Consider the following 20050-nt stretch of genomic DNA (forward strand, 5'->3'; position numbering starts at 1 on the left):
AATTAGATTAGGAAATGAGGCAATTAAAGTAGTAGATGAGTTTTGCTATTTGAGCAGGAAAGCAACTGACGATGGTTAAAGTAGAGGGGATATAAAATGTAGGCAATGGCGATGGTAGGAAAACCTTTTCTAAAGAAGAGAAATTTGTTAACTTCTAGTCTAGGTCTAAGTGTCATGGAATCTTTCCTAAAAGTATGTGTGGAGTGCAGCCATATATGGAAGTGAAACATGTGGAACATGGACAATAAACAGTTTAGACAAAAAGACAATAGAAACTTTTGAAATGTGGCGCTATGGAAGAACACTGAAGATTAGATGGATGGATCACATAACTAATATGAGAAGGGGAATTTGTGGCACAACTTGAGTAGAAGAAAGGATCAATTGATAGGACATATTCTGAGGCATCAAGGTATCAGCAATTTGGTATTGGAGAGAAGTGTGGAGGGTAAAATTGTAGAGGGAGACCAAGAGATGAATACACTAAGCAGATTCAGAAGGATATAAGTTGCAGTTGTTACTCAGGGATAAAGAGGCTTGCACAGGATAGAGCAGCATGGAAAGCTGCATGAAACCAGTCTGTAGAAGCCAGACCACAACAACAACACAAATAAGTAGTATACAAATCACTTTTACCTAAATGCTTATACATTGACTTGTCTGATATTTAATGCACTTGCTGCTTTGTAGACAATAGGAGCAACAAAATACGAACTGCAGCTTCAGGTAATTTCACAATTTGTATTAATATGACATTTTTTTTGGTCCTCAATCTAATACACAGTCTACTTTCCTGAGATTAGTGTTGTTTAATGATATAAAAAAATAGGTCACAAATTAGTATATACTGGTACAAAAAAAACTAGTTTGTGATGTCATTACAAAAGGAGGATGTAAATTAAAGGGGTCATCTGCACACTGTCTCTAATAATCACACTGTCATATGTTTATTGAAATCTGATCCTCATTCCATCCTTTAAATATGATTACTTTGTTCACACAACTAAGACATTCATGTCATACTAATTCTTGCTCATCATATACATTTTTCTGTTAGAGATTTTAAGCCAAAAGGTCTTAGTTTTAATCTGTGGTAATTAGAATGTAGAGTAACATTCACTCAGAGATTTACTGTGTTTCAAATGGGACTTTGCTCCTTTAATGTTTTGCAATAAACTAGCAATGTGGAATGCAATAGAATGTGGTCTGATAACACATCATTACATGTATTTCCTGTTCTGGCCACAGAAAGGATGTGGTATCTCTATATCCTTCCTTTCTTGACAGATCCTGGTTCAAGTGGGAGATGTTATTATAAGTGTTAAAAATCCATTACCAGTCAAAAAACCACTGAAATGCTGCAGCCAAAGTTTTGTGTCTTAACAACTAACTTTTTCATAAGTGTCATGTCTGTTCTCAGCTTGCATATTGATACAAAACATTCCATTGTATATGAGGATGTTATGTCTAATCGATCAAGAGCAACATACTTTGGATACAGTGTTGTTATACACACAGGAAAAGAGCACTGGTAAGTACAGCATTTTATTTGTTTGTTTTATTTTCTATATTACTGAAACCATAAGTTATTTTAGGAGCAGCACAGCACTTCAGACAAAGATGTAACAGGTAAGATTTCCTTTCTTGTTTCCCAAATTTTAACCTATTCAAATTTTATTACTTTAATAATAAGCCACACATTGTTTTAAGCATTTTTGCTAATGGAGTATTGTTGTGTTAACAGCAACAACTCCAAAAATTTCCTTTCTTATTATGTCATAGTATAAAATTAATTATAAAAGATTCTAACAATACATATTCTCATGATTCTGTAATAAGACATACCTAAACTAGACAAATTCATTGAGAGTTCCTAATAACCAGTATTCTGTCATTTTACAGAATTTGCTACAAAAAATACATCGTATTCATTAAAATATTTTATATTTTTCTCAAAGCTTTACGAATATTATTTTAAAGTTCTTAATATGAACATTGAATGTCAAAAGTTACATCAGTATTTCAATTTCTCTACACTAAACTCCACTTTTCTTTTCTTTTTAGCTAAAACCATTTATACTGTCCATATTCTAATAATAAACAAAATAAAATATAAATACATAAATGCTGACAAGATTATACTACCACTATACTCGTATGATGTAATGTATAAACATGAACAACCATATTGCATTTATAAAGATGCACAGTTTATACATTATAATAGAAATAGATGTTTGACAGACTCCCAGAAATCATGTTAACTGAATAATGATAGTTAAAAGTATTTTTACTGCACTAAATTGACTACATACAGTTGCATATGTCCTGCCAATGTCTTATTCAAAAATAAAATCATAGCTATCCTGTCAGAATATTCTTCTTGTAACCAGAAAGTCTTACTCACTCATTCTTACATTTTGCTTTATACATCCTGTCATTAATAAAACCCTTGAGGAATGCAAAATATTAACTAGAAGAAGCTGTCAATGATGGGTTTTTCATTAGGCAATATTAACTTCCAGTTACATTATTACTATGTATATTGTCAGAAATGTAGCCCCTTTGAAAAAATAGCAGTTCGTGACCATACACTTCCCAAATGTTGTTTCAATCCAACATGTATTTGCAAGTGTTCATATTACTTTACACCCAACACTGTCAGCTATCTATATACTTGTAAATTTAAGGCCTTAATCTAGTCTTAAACTTAACAGTATAGAGGAAATTAGTGTTAAGCAGAATTTACAGCCTCTGAAAAAGTTGATATCGGTAAGTAGTTCAAATCATTTGGTTAGTTCAGCTGCTTAATGTTATGAAAAAGAGTATGCATTGCTTCTCATGTATGTCAGATTGTTATTGTGACTTTTTACATTACTCAGAGAAAATATATTCAACTTTATCCATGCTAAATGCTGATAAAAATGTTTGCAGCAGACTTACACCATTATTTTCTGTTATTTAAGAGAAGTATTTGATGTGAACTCTGATATTTTAGTCCAGAAAGTAGTCCAGCAACATTAAATTTCCTCTTTTCCTCATCTGGTATGTATGTTTTAAAATATGTCTTCAAAGTGTAGGCCAAATCAGAAATACTGATGATTTGTGAGCCAGCCATTATAAGTATCTTCATTTTTGTGTGTATGAAGTATTATTTTTCTTAGTTCTTTGAAACTTTCCTGGTGGGAACACTCCAGTAATGAAGCCGCAGCACATTTATATTTCACATCTCAGTGAGGAATGTGTGTGTGTGTGTGTGTGTGTGTGTGTGTGTGTGTGTGTGTGTATAAGCAGCAATTAAAAAGTTTCCATTTGAGAGCACTGCTGCAGTGTATAGGCAACATAGTGCAACTCCAATGTGGGTATATAAGTACCAACATGAAGGCAAGGAATTAGAATGGCATTTGTATCTTTCCAACACATGTTCAGTAAGTGTGGAGACATGAACTGTAGCAACTAACTGCATCCAAACAGGACCAACATGCTGTTATTGTTTTCTTGGCTGCCAAAGGACAAACACCAGTAGGCACCCACCAGAGAATGAAAATTGTGTATGGAACAGCATATCTGTTGGAAACCACCGTTGTGGAATGGTGCAACAAAGGGTGTTGCTGCTTCATAATGATGCTTGCCCCATTTCACAAAACTCGTAACACAGAAGTTACACCATATCAAGTTGGAGACACAAGCACCCTTCCAAAAGTCATGATCTCTCCCCATGCAATTAACATGCCTTCAGTACTTTAAAGAAGCCCTTGGTGGTTGATGATCCCTGTAAGACAAGGATGTGCAGGAGGCAGTTACGGACTCCTTCATGTATCATGGCACTATTTTTTGCCAAACAGCTTCAACCTGGTGTATAGGAGGGATGATAGTCTCAATGCTCACAGCTGACATGCATCCACAAACAAATTAACTTCACAAATAATTTGCACTTATCTTTCTTTTTGACATTCCTGGTTATATTCATAAAGTCCTCTTCACTTTCATTCATTATGGTCTGTAATTATTGGTAGTACATTGTCACTGTTAATTTGGTTTCATTTGTAAGGCAGCCCTTGGTGTTTTGCCCCATATGATTGAAAATTTATAAAAGTACATAAATTTAAAAGAAAGTAACAAAATAAAGCACTCTTTGCAATGGACAAAACTTCATTATTAGTCAATTATTCACAGATGATACCCACATTTGTAATCTACCCCTCCTTTCTAGTTGCAGCTATTGTCCATAATGAGCAAAGTAAGATTACAAAGCAAAGTAAGATTACAAAGCTTATTAGTTTACTTTTCTTTTCTTGTGGAGCTTGCTCCAGTTCTTCTTGTCTAAGGGTCTGATTCTTGAAGCTGAAATTTTAGGTCCTCATGATTGAATTGATCTAAATAATTTTGAAGCTTGTCATTGCAGAATGTTTGTTTTTATGTTAATTTATTTTGTCACATTTCAGTACATCACACAGTCTTTTCATGCATTTTAAGTTGTATTGTGGATGTATTTTCTAATTGCTTACCATGTAAGGTATGGTGGAGTTAAGATGGTGCCGATAGAGAAAGTACGTGTAAGTTCAGCTCCCAGTTATGAAAATAAAAGTAATAGTAATTGTAAATTGTGTATCAGAAAAGTTCGTAAAGGAATTCAGTGTAGAGCCTGCAAGTACTGGTTTCATGAAAATTGCTGCAAGATCAACTTAAAACTCGTAACTGATGACTATTTGTGGACCTGTGAGCCGTGCATAGCAGCTGCGTGTGAAAGTAAATTTTCAAACATTATCAAAAATAAGGACAAAATAATCAGAATGCTACAAACCAATATTGAAGTGCTAGAAGTGAAATACGCTGTCCTCCAAGACCGATATACAGCTCTACAAAACAGTAGTGCTTCGACAGTGTGTGTAGATCGGTGTTATGTACGTCATGAAAATGTAACTGTCGACAACGCCACATTTATATACAACAAAGGAAACCCACAAATGAATAAAGAAGCCTCAACAGTGGTCAAAGTTCAGTGCTTGATAAACAGTGATAATTCAAATAACAAAAACAGTGCATCTAAAATTGTAGTAGACGGCAACACATGTACACAAAACACGCGTGGTTGTGTAAGAAAAAGTTTTGATCGCGTATGTAAACAAACACAACGGAAAAATAACGTAAAAATATTTGGAGACAGTCATGATCGCAATATTTTGACATGCATGTCGAACTCTGCTCAAGATGGTTCGTGTATATCAGCAATTGTTAAACCAGGAGCAAAATTCGTGAATGTGGTAGAAGACATACACACAGAATGTGCTAAATTCACGGAAAAAGACTGTGTTCCGATAATCGCAGGAGCAAACGATGTTTATTGCAACAAGGCCAGCTCTTTCATTAAAAAGCTACTCATAACGCTGCAGTTATTACAGCATACAAACATAATACTAACAACTGTGCCCATGAGATATGACCTGGCAGACTGGTCTTGGGTGAACAGAGAGATTCGCCTAACGAATAGTAAACTGAAACACTTTTGCACTAAGTTTATGAATGTGACACTACTGGATACAGACAGGTACGAGAGACACTGCTTCACAAAGCATGGACTACATCTAAATCAGTTTGGCAAAAATAAACTAGCAGCAGACATTGGAAAAACTTTTCATGAAATAATAGGCCTAAACAATAACAATCATGGAAGCAGACCAGTCATAGCCCTAACTAATGAGGGAAACTAGTGAGCTGGGCCAACTCTAGCAGGATTTGGTCCAGTAACAAAAATCTGCAACAAGTAATTAATACACAAACGAAAGTTCACTCAAACAGCAATACAATTAAAGACAAACAAAAGTTAACAGTGTTTCATCAGAACATAAGAGGCCTATACTGCAAGCTTGATCAGTTCACAGCAAATATAGAAGACACAAAAGGTATAAACAGTGCCCACATTCTGTGTCTAACAGAACACCACATCACTGCTGGTATTGAAGTGGTCCCTATTCCTAACTATGTTTTGGCAACGTCTTATTGCAGGAACTATATGGACAAAGGAGGAGTAGCTGTATATGTAAAAAACAATGTCTTGTTCACGGCAATAGATGTACAAAGATTCTGCTTTGAGCTACATTTTGAAGTATGTGCTATAGAGGTGCCAGACACTGTCTCCAGATTAACAGTTGTGGCAGTTTACAGGGCACCATCTGGTAATTTTAAAGTGTTTGTAAAACAATTAGATACTCTTTTGTTGTACTTAAGTAGAAAAAATAGGGGCATGGTAGTTGTTGGGGATTTTAACATAGATTTCTTGGTTAATTCTCTCTGAAAGGTGGAGTTTGAAAATCTCATGTGCACGTACAACCTTGTTCCCATGGTTAGCTCGCCCACCAGAACCACAACCTCTTCCAGTACTCTCATTGATAACATTTTTGTTGATCGGATTAAAGTCAACCATATTAATATTGAAATGGTTATAAATGGTCTGTCTGACCATGACGGACAATGAGTTACTTTCAACAGTTTGGGAATTCCTCTGAGTGACACCTCACTTAGATGGAAAACATTAAGGAAAATAAGTGAGGAAGCTATTCAAACGTTCAGATCACGTCTTCAGCATACTGACTGGACACCTGTTTATCTAGCAGAAACTGCTAATTCAAAATACAATTTATTCACAAATGAGATAGCAGGTACCTTTGAAAGTGTATTTTCAAAAAAGTCATACAGAGTCCAACCTGCTAGGTCTGCAAAAAAACCATGGCTCACTAAGGGCATCATAGCTTCCTGTCAGAGAAAAAGACAACTCTACATAGCATCAAAGACTTCTAACAACCCTGCTCAGCTAAAAAATTATAAACTCTACTGTAAAATTATTGCCAAAGTAATTAAAAACTCTAAAAGTAAGTGTATAGCATCTAAAATTACTAATTCTGAAAATAAAAGTAAAACAATCTGGAATGTAATAAAGAGAGAAACAGGGACTGTAAACTACACCAAAGTCAAAAATATTGTTTTAACTGTTGACAACTCAGAGATAACTAATAGCGAGGAAATTGCTTTAACCAACATTTTTTAACTGTCCCAACACAGATAGTTTGCCACGGTTCTGTAGATAAAGCTGCCTGTATAATGAAAAATAATTTTCCAGAAACTTTCAGTCAAATAAGTGTGCTTCCCATTACTGCCAATGAAATCAAAAAAATCATACAGTCTTTGAAAAATAAACATTCTTCTGGTATCGACGATATTTCAAGCAAGCTGTTGAAGGCTTGCTGTAGTGAAGTGACCGATGTTTTGTCTCACATCTGCAACACATCCATGCAACAAGGAGTGTTTCCAGACAGAATGACATACTCTGTTGTCAGGCCCTTGTACAAAGCAGGGGATGCTACAAATGTGTCAAACTATTGCCATATCTCTCTATTAACAACATTTTCAATAGTCCTAGAAAAAGCTCTGTACAACAGGATTGTGGCACACCTTGGTGACCTGAACATCATTAACAGTCAGCAGTTTGGCTTTCAAAAGGGAGTTTCAATAGATAACGCAATTTTCTCAATCACAAATGATGTTCTAGAGTCTATAAACAGCAAGAGGCTGCCAATTGGTGTCTTATGCGACCTATCAAAGGCGTTTGACTGTGTAGATCACCAGATACTCTTCAAGAAGGCCTGTCATTATGGAATTACAGGACCTGTAGGGAGCTGGTTAAAATTGTACCTCGAAAATAGGAAGCAGAAGATTATTCTAGATGTTTCAGATAGTGTATCACAATATATAGTGGACTCTGAGTGGGGAATTGTGCAGCACGGAGTGCCACAGGGATCAGTGCTTGGGCCCTTGCTGTTCCTCATATATGTTAATGACCTGCCTTTATCCATCAATAAGCAGTGTAAATTTACAATGTTCGCTGATGATACGAGTATTGTGGTGGATAATGTGTCAACTACTGATTTAGAATCCGAGGTCAATGATATCCTTAAAGAAGTTCTGGGTTGGTTTAGTATTAACTCCCTTTCAATAAACCTGAAAAAAACCAATTTTATCCAGTTCCAGACAACCCACAAAAACCCAAAAGAAATAGTTATCACACAGAATGATCAGATGATAAAGCAAGTGTACTTATCAAAATACCTAGGCGTATACGTGGACAGTAAGCTGAACTGGGAACATCACGTTCTACAAACACTAAAACAGCTGACTTCGGCAACATTTGCTTTACGAATCTTGTCACACTTCAATGACATTACCATCTCAAAGTCAGCTTACTTTGGCTATTTTCATTCAATCATGTGTTATGGCATCATTTTCTGGGGCAATACACCTTCCGCAAAGAAAATCCTCACAGCACAAAAAAGAGCAATAAGAATCATTTGTGGTGTACCCGCACGAACCTCATGTCGAAATCTTTATAAACGACTTGAAATACTGACAGCAACATCTCAGTACATATATTCACTGATGTGCTTCATAATAAATAACCCCACTCTGTATGAAACGAATTGCCTACATCATGAACATAACACCAGAAGAAAAGAGGATTTCCACTGTGAGTTAAAGAACTTGACACTTATTCAGAAAGGGGTAAAGTACGCTAGAACGAAAATTTTCAATTCCCTACCCAACAGCATCAAAAGTATAAGGAGTAGTACATCAGTATTTAAACACAGCTTGAAAAATTATTTACTTGAGACCTCACTTTATTCACTAGAGGAATTCTTTCAGAGAAATAAGTAAAACCCAGATTGGAAAGATGTTTTTAAATTTTTCGACACTGTTTACTGTTAAACTAATGTAATAATGCCCTAATGTAAAAATTCCTGTTTTTATCATTTCCATTTTTGGGTCACTTTTAAACCCACAGTGGGAAGTTTTGATTACTGTTCAAGGTTAAAATAGATGCAATAATGCCCTAAATATGAAACTGCTATCTTCACATTTATGTTGACTAGTTTTTAAGCTAATAAGTATGACTTTTGTGCACTGTTATTAATACTATAACAATGTCTTTATTCTATGTATTTTATTATGTACATTGATACGTTCCACATCTGAGTGACTTGCTCACATGTACAGATCTATGGAACAATTATATAAATAAATAAATAAATATATGAATATGTGGTAATATTACTGTTTCACTTTATGACAGATACTGCACTTCTACTCTTTCTTTCTGATTGACTACAATACACTTCCAGTCACAGTGAAATTATTGTTCAAACTGAAAGACAGTCTCCATAACCTATTCCAAATTTCTTTAATTATTTTCTGAGAGTCTGCCCATGCAGAAAAGCTGCTAGGTTCTTTCCTAATGGTCTGTACTTGAACCTTCACACTGCAGCCTGTCCATCATTGAGGCCAGAGTGACATTTGTTATTCTTCCAGTGTACAGGATGCCTCTTCTGGTGTTCTCAGGTCCGTGGTCCAGATGCTTCAACTTAGTGGTACTTCACACTTGTGATGTGGCTCACCCAGTCCTGGATGCTGTCTTGTTATTCAAATATAGTTCAAATGGAGCAAATGGCTCTGAGCACTATGGGACTTAACATCTATGGTCATCAGTCCCCTAGAACTTAGAACTACTTAAACCTAACTAACCTAAGGACAGCACACAATACCCAGCCATCACGAGGCAGAGAAAATCCCTGACCCCGCCGGGAATCGAACCCGGGAACCCGGGCGTGGGAAGCGAGAACGCTACCGCACGACCACGAGATGTATTCAAATATAGCCCAATGGGCACTTTGCTATGCTGAACACACATTTTCACAGTTTCCTTTCAAAGGCTTCTCTTTTTGGGAGATGTAACCAAATTGGGAAGTGTTAGTTTGTGTGGAGATCAGTAAAAACTTCATACAGGCAGTGTCTCCAAGCCACGTGAACAAGTGGAAATGAATCTGTTGCTGAACTGAAGTGCAATGTTTGGCCTTTCTTCAGAATGCTTTATGCCCTCTGACTAAACAAGATTTTCAAGTTCTTGGCAACTGAGGCAGGTGTTTGTGTATTCCCATAGAGTATGGCAGTCTTTAAAACTAGGAGGAGTAATGAGACAGGGAATTTCTACATTCTGCTGCAGAGTGTACAGTGTTTTGCTGTGAGTGTTGAGATTCTGGGTCAAGCTTAAACTCCATCCCAGCCCAGCACACAGTTTTAATCTGCCAGAAAGATCTGAAACCACACACATTCTGCTGCAAGGTGATAAATTCATTCCAGAATCAGTCCTCAATACTTTGGCTAAATCTTTTCTCTGCAATAACCTTTTTTCCAGGAACAATATCCCAGCAAGTGAAGTTTATTGGAAAGTAGAAGAGCGGCCCTGGTGAAAGTACAACTGTAAATGTAGATTGTGAGTCATACAAGGGTAGTTTAGTCAGTAAGAATATTGTCCATTGAAGGCAAGGTTCTAGGTTCAGATCCTCGACTGGTACACAGTTTTTATCTTCCAGGATGGTTCAAATAAGAAAAATCCTTAATCAGCTCTTGGAGATTCACTCTCTCAGTTGGGCCATATAGCAGTAGATATACAAAGCAAATGATGATTTTATGTGACACATAAATGACCACAGAATTTGAATTTGCTTTTAAAAGGATGATGAGGGATGGAGTGGTATGTCCTACTGACTAACATGGCCACACCACTTTTGGTCTCTCATTAGCATGATCATCCTTCTTGCAGAGTGTGTAAACTTAGGACAGAAACAGAAGAATCTTTTAAATTAAATTCTTCTCAGCATCTGTCTGGTGGCCTTCCCTGTCCTAGGACTCTTAGCACCTCTACTTCAGTTCTGAATTCCACTCAAGGATGTAAGACATTTACTGGTGATCATTTCCTTTCTACTAATCTTTTCACCTGGTTGAACTGCTCTGGCTTTTAGATGAAATGGCAGATGAGCATTTTGATTGATTCATATGTACATCAGTATCTGTTGAGTTGTTTTCACTGTTTGCAAGTGAAAACAGTAGCTTTCAGAAGGTTGTCTTTATTTTTCTCTTCACATATCCTGTTGCTTTCTCTCTTCTTCTGTAGAGTGTTTATGGAGTACAAGTGGATGTTGTGGTATGGGGCCCTGTGATGCTAAGTGATGCCTCATAGACTTTTGGCCACACTAACTTGTAACATTTGAGAGTAGATGTGGGTGGTTTAATACATTTTCCCTTTCATGTAAGTACAATGGAATAAAAGTAGTAAGTTCCAGAAGATATTGTGCCAATACCATGTAACACTACTTTTTGCCATGATAATGGTCTCTGTTTGGTGAGGGAGTGTGCCCACAAGTTGCTTCAGGTATACAATGTCCAGCTGATGCCACTCATTGATGATTAGATCTCACAGGGCTACCAAATGGCAAGGAGAAATGCAGCAGTCAGCATCCTTGTTGATTGCTACACTTCACTTGCAGTTAAGTGACTGACCATAGCCAAAAGTGCATTCAGCTCTTTGGGAACTGCAGCCAGCTCCTCCTGCATCTGTCCACAGTATGCACATATACTAACCATCCTAGCAAGACTAACTGAAGAAGTAAACTGTAAAAGCAGACAGAACCCTAGATATGCAACTCGCTACTCTCCTGATGTATCACAATGGATGCTGATGCATTGATGAGCTGTGTAGCTTGTTCTTCAGTGAGCAGCTACTGTGCTGCAGACTGAATGAAATTAAGCTTGCAAAAATGCAATGTTAAACCTCTTAAACAAAAGAACATGCACAAAATTTAATAAATGCACTATGAGGAGAACACAGAATAGAAAACACTTAACTTATCGCTCTGCAGTTGTAAATCAGATGAGAGCTGGAGCCTGATTGGCCATGCAATTAGCCATTCACAGCCAATCAACTGATATGGGATCTGATTATTGAGGAAACCTCAAACTTTCACGAGGAAATGAGGTGGTGCACCATCTTTCTGATAGTAAGCCATTCCATCTCAGTCATCTTCATTGATCTGTGGAATTAAAAAGTTTTCAGGCATATCCAGATACACAATACCTGTGTGCGTTTTCTCCATACAGAAGAAAGGATCACACACTTTCAATTTGCTAAGGGCACTAAACACACTAACTATGGCGCTGTCACAAACATATTCCACAGTTACACGTGGATAATCGTTGCCCATTGTTCCGCAGTTGTGATTGTTCACAATGACACTGACACAAAATGTTGTCTCATCACTGAAGATTATTGTGCTCATGAATGTCTCATTGTCCTCTATCTGATGCAACATTTTGTCAGGGAATTCCCCAATAGCAACCATATCTACACCACTAACGTGCTGTGCTATTGTTAATCTGTGGGATTTCATGTGTAAATGTCCATGCAGTACTCAAAAAACAGTTTTTTTGTTCAATGCCAGTCTTACAAGATGGGCATTGTGTCAATTTTTGTGGACTGTGGGCAATGCTTTCCCTAAGCTGTTGGACATAATCATCAGCATGAAGGTAACCTGGTGATTTATCATGTTGCAGTGAACATTTCAGCAAAGTTCTTGTGACAAGAGTAAATTGTAGTCATGTTCGGAAGTTCTTTAGCATATTCAGTGCAAAATTTATGCTGAGCAGTTGTTGCAGAGTTCATTTCATGAAACCATAACACATAATGAGCATGCTCCACACCACTGAAAATAGCCATTTTAACTGTACCCTCCTAGTGATGCAACATGTGAAGCAGACTTGACGTTGTTTGCCACAGAGTGACACATCTACCAGTTATGTAATTTATTGCAGTAAAGTTCTATATCATTCCAAATTTGTGAACTCCTTTCTGACTGACCTTGTGTTTTGCAGATGAATATGTTGATACTTTTATATGTATATTACCACCCTTGACACTGAGACTTTCCCAAATGATCTCACATGCAGCTTCAGTTTCTACTTTATTGGAATAGACATTCTTGTTTACTGTAGCGAATACAAAAACCTCCAATTTCCATTAGCCTAACATTTTGACATAGCTTTAGATTTACTCTTAAAACCTCACTCCTGTCAACTTTGAGTTTTAGCCAGCTTCAGTAACTATCAATTTTTTGCAAATCTTTTAGTCCTTGATCACAAGGATTTTGACAGTCTCACTATGACTGTGATAGTCTCACCTTATTTGGATTCTGTACCACAATTAGTGAAAATATAGCTCTTATAGGATCATTTTGTTGCTCATCTGTCTATCTGTTAAAAGCTCTTTTTCTCAGAAATGGCTAGAGGTCTCATGTTGAAATTTATGCGTCATACTAAGGGCTATCATCTGTTGGTGGTGTAAAAACTTCAAACTTCTGTGTCAATGTTATCAAAAGACATGGACATTTATGTCACAAATTTGAGTACTCACAGACTCACTCATCAAAACATATACGGTGCTTCCTGCATCACCTGTATCAAGTTGAAATTTATGTGAAATACTTAGGTGTATGTTCTGTTGCTGGTGTAAAACATAAGTTTCTAAGTCAACATAATCATAAGATCCAGCCATTTATCCCATATTTTAATACTCACAAACTCACTTGTCAAAAGCTTCTGATTAACATTGTGTAGACATGTTAGGCCTGGTCGTCTTGTGGTAAAGCTTGTTCATGGAAACTGCATCATCATAGGCTCAAATCTCACTCTGACTATGGATTTTTTAGTCTTTGTGTTAACCTAGCCTTTACCTCTTATGTGAGGAATCATAAGAAATGACACACGGTTCAGATTAAAAGTTAAACTGTAGGTGCCCTTTCCCTGGTTGGATAACTGAGGTAGGTTAGGGACACATAGTTTGCCAAAGTGTTGCCCTATTAAAAGACATGTAATTATTATTATTTTTATTATTATTATTACATTTGTACAGATCCATCAGAGTTTGAGTCCTACATTCATTTGTTCCCCCATAACTTTTATGGAGGAATTGTGGGGGAGGGGTGTTGTTTTCTAGTACTCTGAGGTCTCTTGGATTGGATAGAGAGTCATCTAATCTAATAAACCCTCGTGTGCACCCCACACATATTAAGTTACCTGGGTAGCAATCAGACTGATATGTAGTGTCATGCCTGAGACATTCAGGGGATAGTACAGTTCTCAACCCCATGACATATATCTAGGAATTAACATCCTAGCTTGTTGAAGACCTCTGTCTTGTCTCTGCTTCATGCCCTCTACTATTTGACTTGGGGTCATTACATCAATTGTTTGACAATGCTGTAGATCTTCAGATAGTTAAAATTCTGTGAGAAAGGCTGGCATTCTCAACATTATCTCTCAATCCCTGAAATTATCCAGATATTACCTGTGAGCCCAGATGAGAGACATGATTGGTGTGCCACAGTCCACAACCCATCATCCAATGTTTCCTCAGTGACTGCCAAGAAGAGCCTCATCAACATGTTCATTGGGGACCAGAGATGTACACACTGAGGGAGCAAGATCGTTCCTACCCATTACTGCTTTTTCCAAACAGGAATGCGTTTATGCTTTACATACAAATTGCTAAAAATTAACAATCTCTTATCCATTTGCATTTGCTTTCTCCTGACACCAAACACAGCAGTCTTCCTAAAAGTGAGGGGTCTTGGAATGCTAGAGATTCCTGTTGGTCAATTCCAGAAATATTTCTAATATCCTTTATTTGTCACATAAGACCATTTTTGTGCTTGTTGAATCACTCCCTAACAGAAGAAGGCATGACAGGCGTGACTTAGTGGTGTGTTACTCAATTTGTTTCTGATGTGATGTAATGAACAGATTGAATGTGATAGTATTGTGCATTACTTTCAGTGAGCAACACAGCAGAGACTGATCAATAAGAAACCCAAATAGTTTTAAGTGGTTAACTCTTTGTGTTTGGTGATACATAAATACAATATAATGTTTTTTGTTTTTATTTTTATTTCTCTCTAGAATATTTACCATTTACCACAAAAGGCATTACACATGGCCATTACTCATGCAGAGTAGCATCTTCCACCACTGAAATGTAATACTGGTTCACAATGCCAAATTAAGGGCAAATATAAAGCGTCCATGAACAGAGACGTATGGCAAAGTTTAAGTAATTGGTGGGTAATCAGACTTTTGATTGTTTAGTTAGTTCATTGGCTATTCAGTTATGCACTCCATGGATTGTTTTGCATGATAAAGCATAACGATGTAGAATGAGTCTGCCTTTTACACATTACAGTAATAGAAATTCTTCTACAAAATAGATGGACATGTCAAGGAGAAACTTTCTCAGTCAGTTTTCAAATTTTAATTAGCATTCTGTCATGTTGCTGTTGTGGTCTTCAGTCCTGAGACTGGTTTGATCCAGCTCTCCATGCTACTCTATCCTGTGCAAGCTTCTTCATGTCCCAGTACCTGCTGCAACCTACATCCTTCTGAATATGTTTAGTGTATTCATCTCTTGGTCTCCCTCTATGATTTTTACCCTCCACGCTGCCCTCCAGTACTACATTGGTGATCCATTGATGCCTCAAAACATGGCTACCAACTGATCCCTTCTTCTTGTCAAGTTGTGCCACAAACTCCTCTTCTCCCCAATACTATTCAATACTTCCTCGTTAGTTATGTGATCTACCCATCTAATCTTCAGCATTTTTCTGTAGCACCACATTTTGAAAGCTTTTATTCTCTTCTTGTCCAAAGCATATATCATCCACATTTCACTTCCATACATGGCTACACTCCATACAAATACTTTCAGAAACTACTTCCTGACACTTACATCTGTACTTCATGTTAATAAATTTCTCTTCTTCAGAAACGCTTTCCTTGCCATTGCCAGTCTACATTTTATATCCTCTCTACTTTGACCATCATCAGTTATTTTGCTTCCCAAATAGCAAAACTCCTTTACTACTTTAAGAGTAATCATTTCCTAATCTAATTCCCTCAGCATCACCTGACTTAAATCAACTACATTCCATTATCCTCATTTTGCTTTTGTTGATGTTCATCTTACATCCTCCTTTCAAGACACTGTCCATTCCATTCAACTGCTCTTTCAAGTCCTTTGCTGTCTCTGAAAGAATTACAATGTCATCAGTGAACCTCAAAGTTTTTATTTCTTCTCCATGAATTTTAATACCTACTCTGAATTTTTCTTTTGTTTCCTTTACTGCTTGCCTCAATATACAGATTGAATAACATTTGGGATAGGCTACAACCCTGTCTCACTCCCTTCCCAACCACTGCTTCCCTTTCCTGCCCCGCAACTCTTATAACTGCCATTTCTGTACAAAATATAAACAGCCTTTTGCTCCCTGTATTTTACCCCTGCCACCTTTAGAATTTGAAAGAGAGTATTCCAGTCAACATTGTCAAAAGCTTACTCTAAGTCTACAAATGCTAGAAACATAGGTCTGCCTTTCCTTAATCTTTCTTCTAAGATAAGTCGTAAGGTCAGTATTGCCTCACATGTTCCAATATTTCTACAGAATCCAAAATGATCTTCCCCGAGATCAGCTTCTACCAGTTTTTCCATTTGTCTGTAAAGAATTCATGTTGGTATTTTGCAGCTGTGACTTATTAAACTGATAGTTCAGTAATTTTCACATCTATCAAAACCTGCTTTCTTTGGGGTTGGAATTATTATATTCTGCTTGAAGTCTGAGGGTATTTCGCCTGTCTCACACATCTTGCTCACCAGACGGTAAAGTTTTGTCAGGACTGGCTCTCCCAAGGCTGTCAGTAGTTCTAACGGAATGTTGTCTACTCCCAGGGTCTTGTTTCGACTCAGGTCTTTCAGTGCTCTTTCAAACTCTTCACGCAGTTTCATATCTCCCATTTCATCTTCATCTACATTCTGTTCCATTCCCATAATATTGTCCTCAAGTACATTGCCCCTGATTAGACCCTCAATATAGTGCTTCCATCTTTCTGTTTTCCCTTCTTCCCTTAGAACTGGGTTTCCATCTGAGTACTTGATATTCATACAAGTGGTTCTCTTGTCTCCAAAGGTCTCTTTAATTTTCCTGTAGGCAGTATCTATCTTACCCCTAGTGATACATGCTTCTACATCCTTACATTTGTCCTCTAGCCATCCCTGCTTAGCCATTTTGCACTTCCTGTCAGTCTCATTTTTTAGACGCTTGTATTTCTTTTTGCTTGCTTCATTTGCTGCATTTTTATATTTTCTTCTTTCATCAATTCTGTCATAAGAGATTCTGTCTTAAGTGATCTAAAATTGTTGTTGCTCAACTGTGCACCGCTTTTTTGTGCCAAAGACAGCCTTAAGATGGAGTAATGAGTATCATTTTCCCCTTCTGGTATTGTAATTATGTACATCAATATTCCATTTGAACTGTAGTGGATTATTTACAACAAATGTCATGAGGAAATAAATATGCTATGAACCAGGATTCAGAATGCCCAGTTCCTTGAACAGATGCATGCAAGATGATCACACAGTCACCACACATTATTCTTACAGCTTGTTTCTGCACAAAGATGAGTTACCCCAGAAAATTATGTTGTGTTACTTTATTGAATGAAAATATGCAAACTATTTCAACACAATGATTTGTTGAACATGGAATGAGCTGGTTGACATTCATAAGCAGCTGGAATCCACCCTGACTGCTGTCATATGATTAGCAGCTGCTGCAAATCAATATGTTGAAAGAGCTCCATTGAATACAGGATGATTTGGTTGCTGTTCATAAGCAGATGGAAATTGCCCTGGTACTGTCAAATGATTGGCAGCTGCTGTGAACTGATGTACTTGGAAGAGCTTCCAAGAGTCATGTACTGCTGGTATCTGTACCAAAGGTACCTCATGCACTGCCCTCTCCTGGTGAATCCTGTCTCCTCTATAGAAAGTACAGGAGATTAAATTAGACTCAATTTTCTTTCCGTAGCCCCAAGAAATGAGATGATTCTCATTGGTGTGGAACATTTCAGAAAGTATAACATAAAAAAAGATAAAACATTTGAATATAATACCTACTACCCTGATCATTTCTTAGGAGATTGTCAAAGTAGTTGAATACAATACAGTAAACAGAAATAGTTAATATTTACAGAATTGATACTCTGAATGAAACATTGTTACGCACTATTAATAAATTTATCATACACAGAATAACTGATCCTGACTGCTCTGACCAAGTGCTGTCAAAACTGAAATCTAACAGACAGTTTTACTTAAGCTGGCCTAATAGCCTCTGTTAAGACACTCATCTAGAGAGTAGAAGGAGTTGCCTATCAAAAGGTCTTTCAAAATCTATTTAAATTGTGCTTTATCTGAAACCTAGTTTTTAATGGTTGCTGGCAATTTATTAAAAATGTGTGTTCCTGAGTATTAGACCACTTTTTGGACCAAGGTAAGTGATTTTAGGTCTTTATGTAGATTGTTGTTATTCCTAGTACTGATACTATGTATTGAGCTATTAGTTGGAAACAGAGATATATTACTTGCAACAAATTTCACTAAGGAATAAATATACTGAGAAGCAGTGGTTTGAATACAAGATTTCTTGTTTCTACATGATGTTCTTGAATTTACACCACAAATGATTCTTATTACACTCTTTTGCATACTGAAAACTTCTGTCCAGTTTGATGAGTTACCCCAGAATATGATTCCATATCACATAATAGAATGAAATTAAGTGAAGTATGCAGGTCTTTTTTACATTTATATCTTCTACAGCTGACATCATTGTCACTGCAAATACAGACTTGTTCAGGCACTTAAGCAACTCTGTGGTATGGCCTTCCCAACTGAATTTATTATAGAGTTGTAATCGTAGAAATTTAACACTGTCAACCTCTTCGATCTGCACGTCTTCATATGTTATACATATGCTGGAAGCAAACCTCTTACAGGTTCTGAACTGCATATAGTGCATCTTTTCAAAGTTTACTGACAGTGAATTAGCTTTAAACCATTTTTAATGTCAGTGAAAATTTGATTAGCAGCTATTTCTAAATCTGTACTTGACTTGCTACTTATTCCAATGTTTGTATCATCTGCAAATGAAACAAACTTAGCATCTGGCAATGTAACAGACAAGACATCATTAATGCTCACGAAAGCAATTGATCCAAGATAGAACTTTGAGGAACACCATATGCAATTAATTCCCAATCAGATGAAGACTGACTGATTACTGCACAGATATTTGACAATGGCACCCTTTGTTTCACTTTAGTTGCATAAGACACAAACCATTTCGCAGCATTGCCAATGACAATAATATTCTAATTTACTTACGAGGCTGCTGTGGTGCACACAGTCAAAGACTTTTGACAAGTCACAGTAAATACCTGTAGCCGCTAATTTATTAATGAATGAATTAAGTACATTCTCACTGTAAGTGTAAATAGCTGTCTCTGTATCAGAACCCTTAAGAAGTCCAAAAGGTGACTTAGTCAATATATTATTTGCAATCAGATGCTTAAGGACTTGCTTGAACAAAACTTTGCAGATGTTTTTGAGAAAGCTGTGAAACTGATTGATAGTTTGAAGGTATCTCTTTACCTCTCTTCTTGTAAAGAGGCTTAACTTCAGCATATTTTAGACAGGTTCTGTCATTACTTGTCCTCTTGACTGTGAATGGCGTTTCAATGGTAGATCCATGTGTCCTGTGCAGTACTGAAGGGAATGAGGGAGGACTAAGGTTGCAATACCAACCCCTTAACCATCAAGTTAGAGGTGCTGCCTTTCATTGAACCTGAAACTGAGCCAGTAGAATTCACTTCAGCTGTCTTGGGGAAACATGTTCTGTCCAGTGACAAGAGGAAGCAAATGCAAAAGGGTAGGGGTCTACTACTCATCACCAGTTCAAACATATGGCAGATAATGACACCCCTTATGGAAGTGGCAGCAAGGGACAGGAAAGGATAAGAGGTAGCCTCAATGTGTATGCATGGGGGCTTCACTGAACATTTTGAAGAAACTATTCCAGCAGCCATTGGGGTAACAGGGTGCAAGCAACTGCAGACTGTGGCACATGCTGGAATAAATTATGCCTGTTGTCTGGACTTTGAGGTCAAACTCGGGTCATTTCAGCAACTGTCAGAGGTGGCTGAGGAGATCAGCCTTGGACAAGAAGTTCCAATGAAGCCCACAACTTACAGCATTATCCCCAGAACTGATCATGGCCTCTTGGTT

At 37.1% G+C, this 20050-nt stretch overlaps 1 protein-coding gene across 1 annotated transcript in view; it reads left to right on the top strand.

Annotated features, from left to right (window-relative positions):
• Positions 1–1294: 1294 nt before the first annotated feature.
• Positions 1295–20050, top strand: part of LOC124614041 (integrin alpha-4-like) — a 560480-nt gene continuing 541724 nt past the window's right edge. The window contains exon 1 of the mRNA XM_047142871.1: positions 1295–1531. Within this exon, the coding sequence (XP_046998827.1) occupies positions 1356–1531 (176 nt within the window). The 5' untranslated portion in view covers positions 1295–1355. The remainder of the gene's footprint in view (positions 1532–20050) is intronic.

This window comes from Schistocerca americana, chromosome 4 (assembly GCF_021461395.2).
Source record: "Schistocerca americana isolate TAMUIC-IGC-003095 chromosome 4, iqSchAmer2.1, whole genome shotgun sequence".
In the NCBI taxonomy this organism is placed as follows: Eukaryota; Metazoa; Arthropoda; class Insecta; order Orthoptera; family Acrididae; genus Schistocerca; species Schistocerca americana.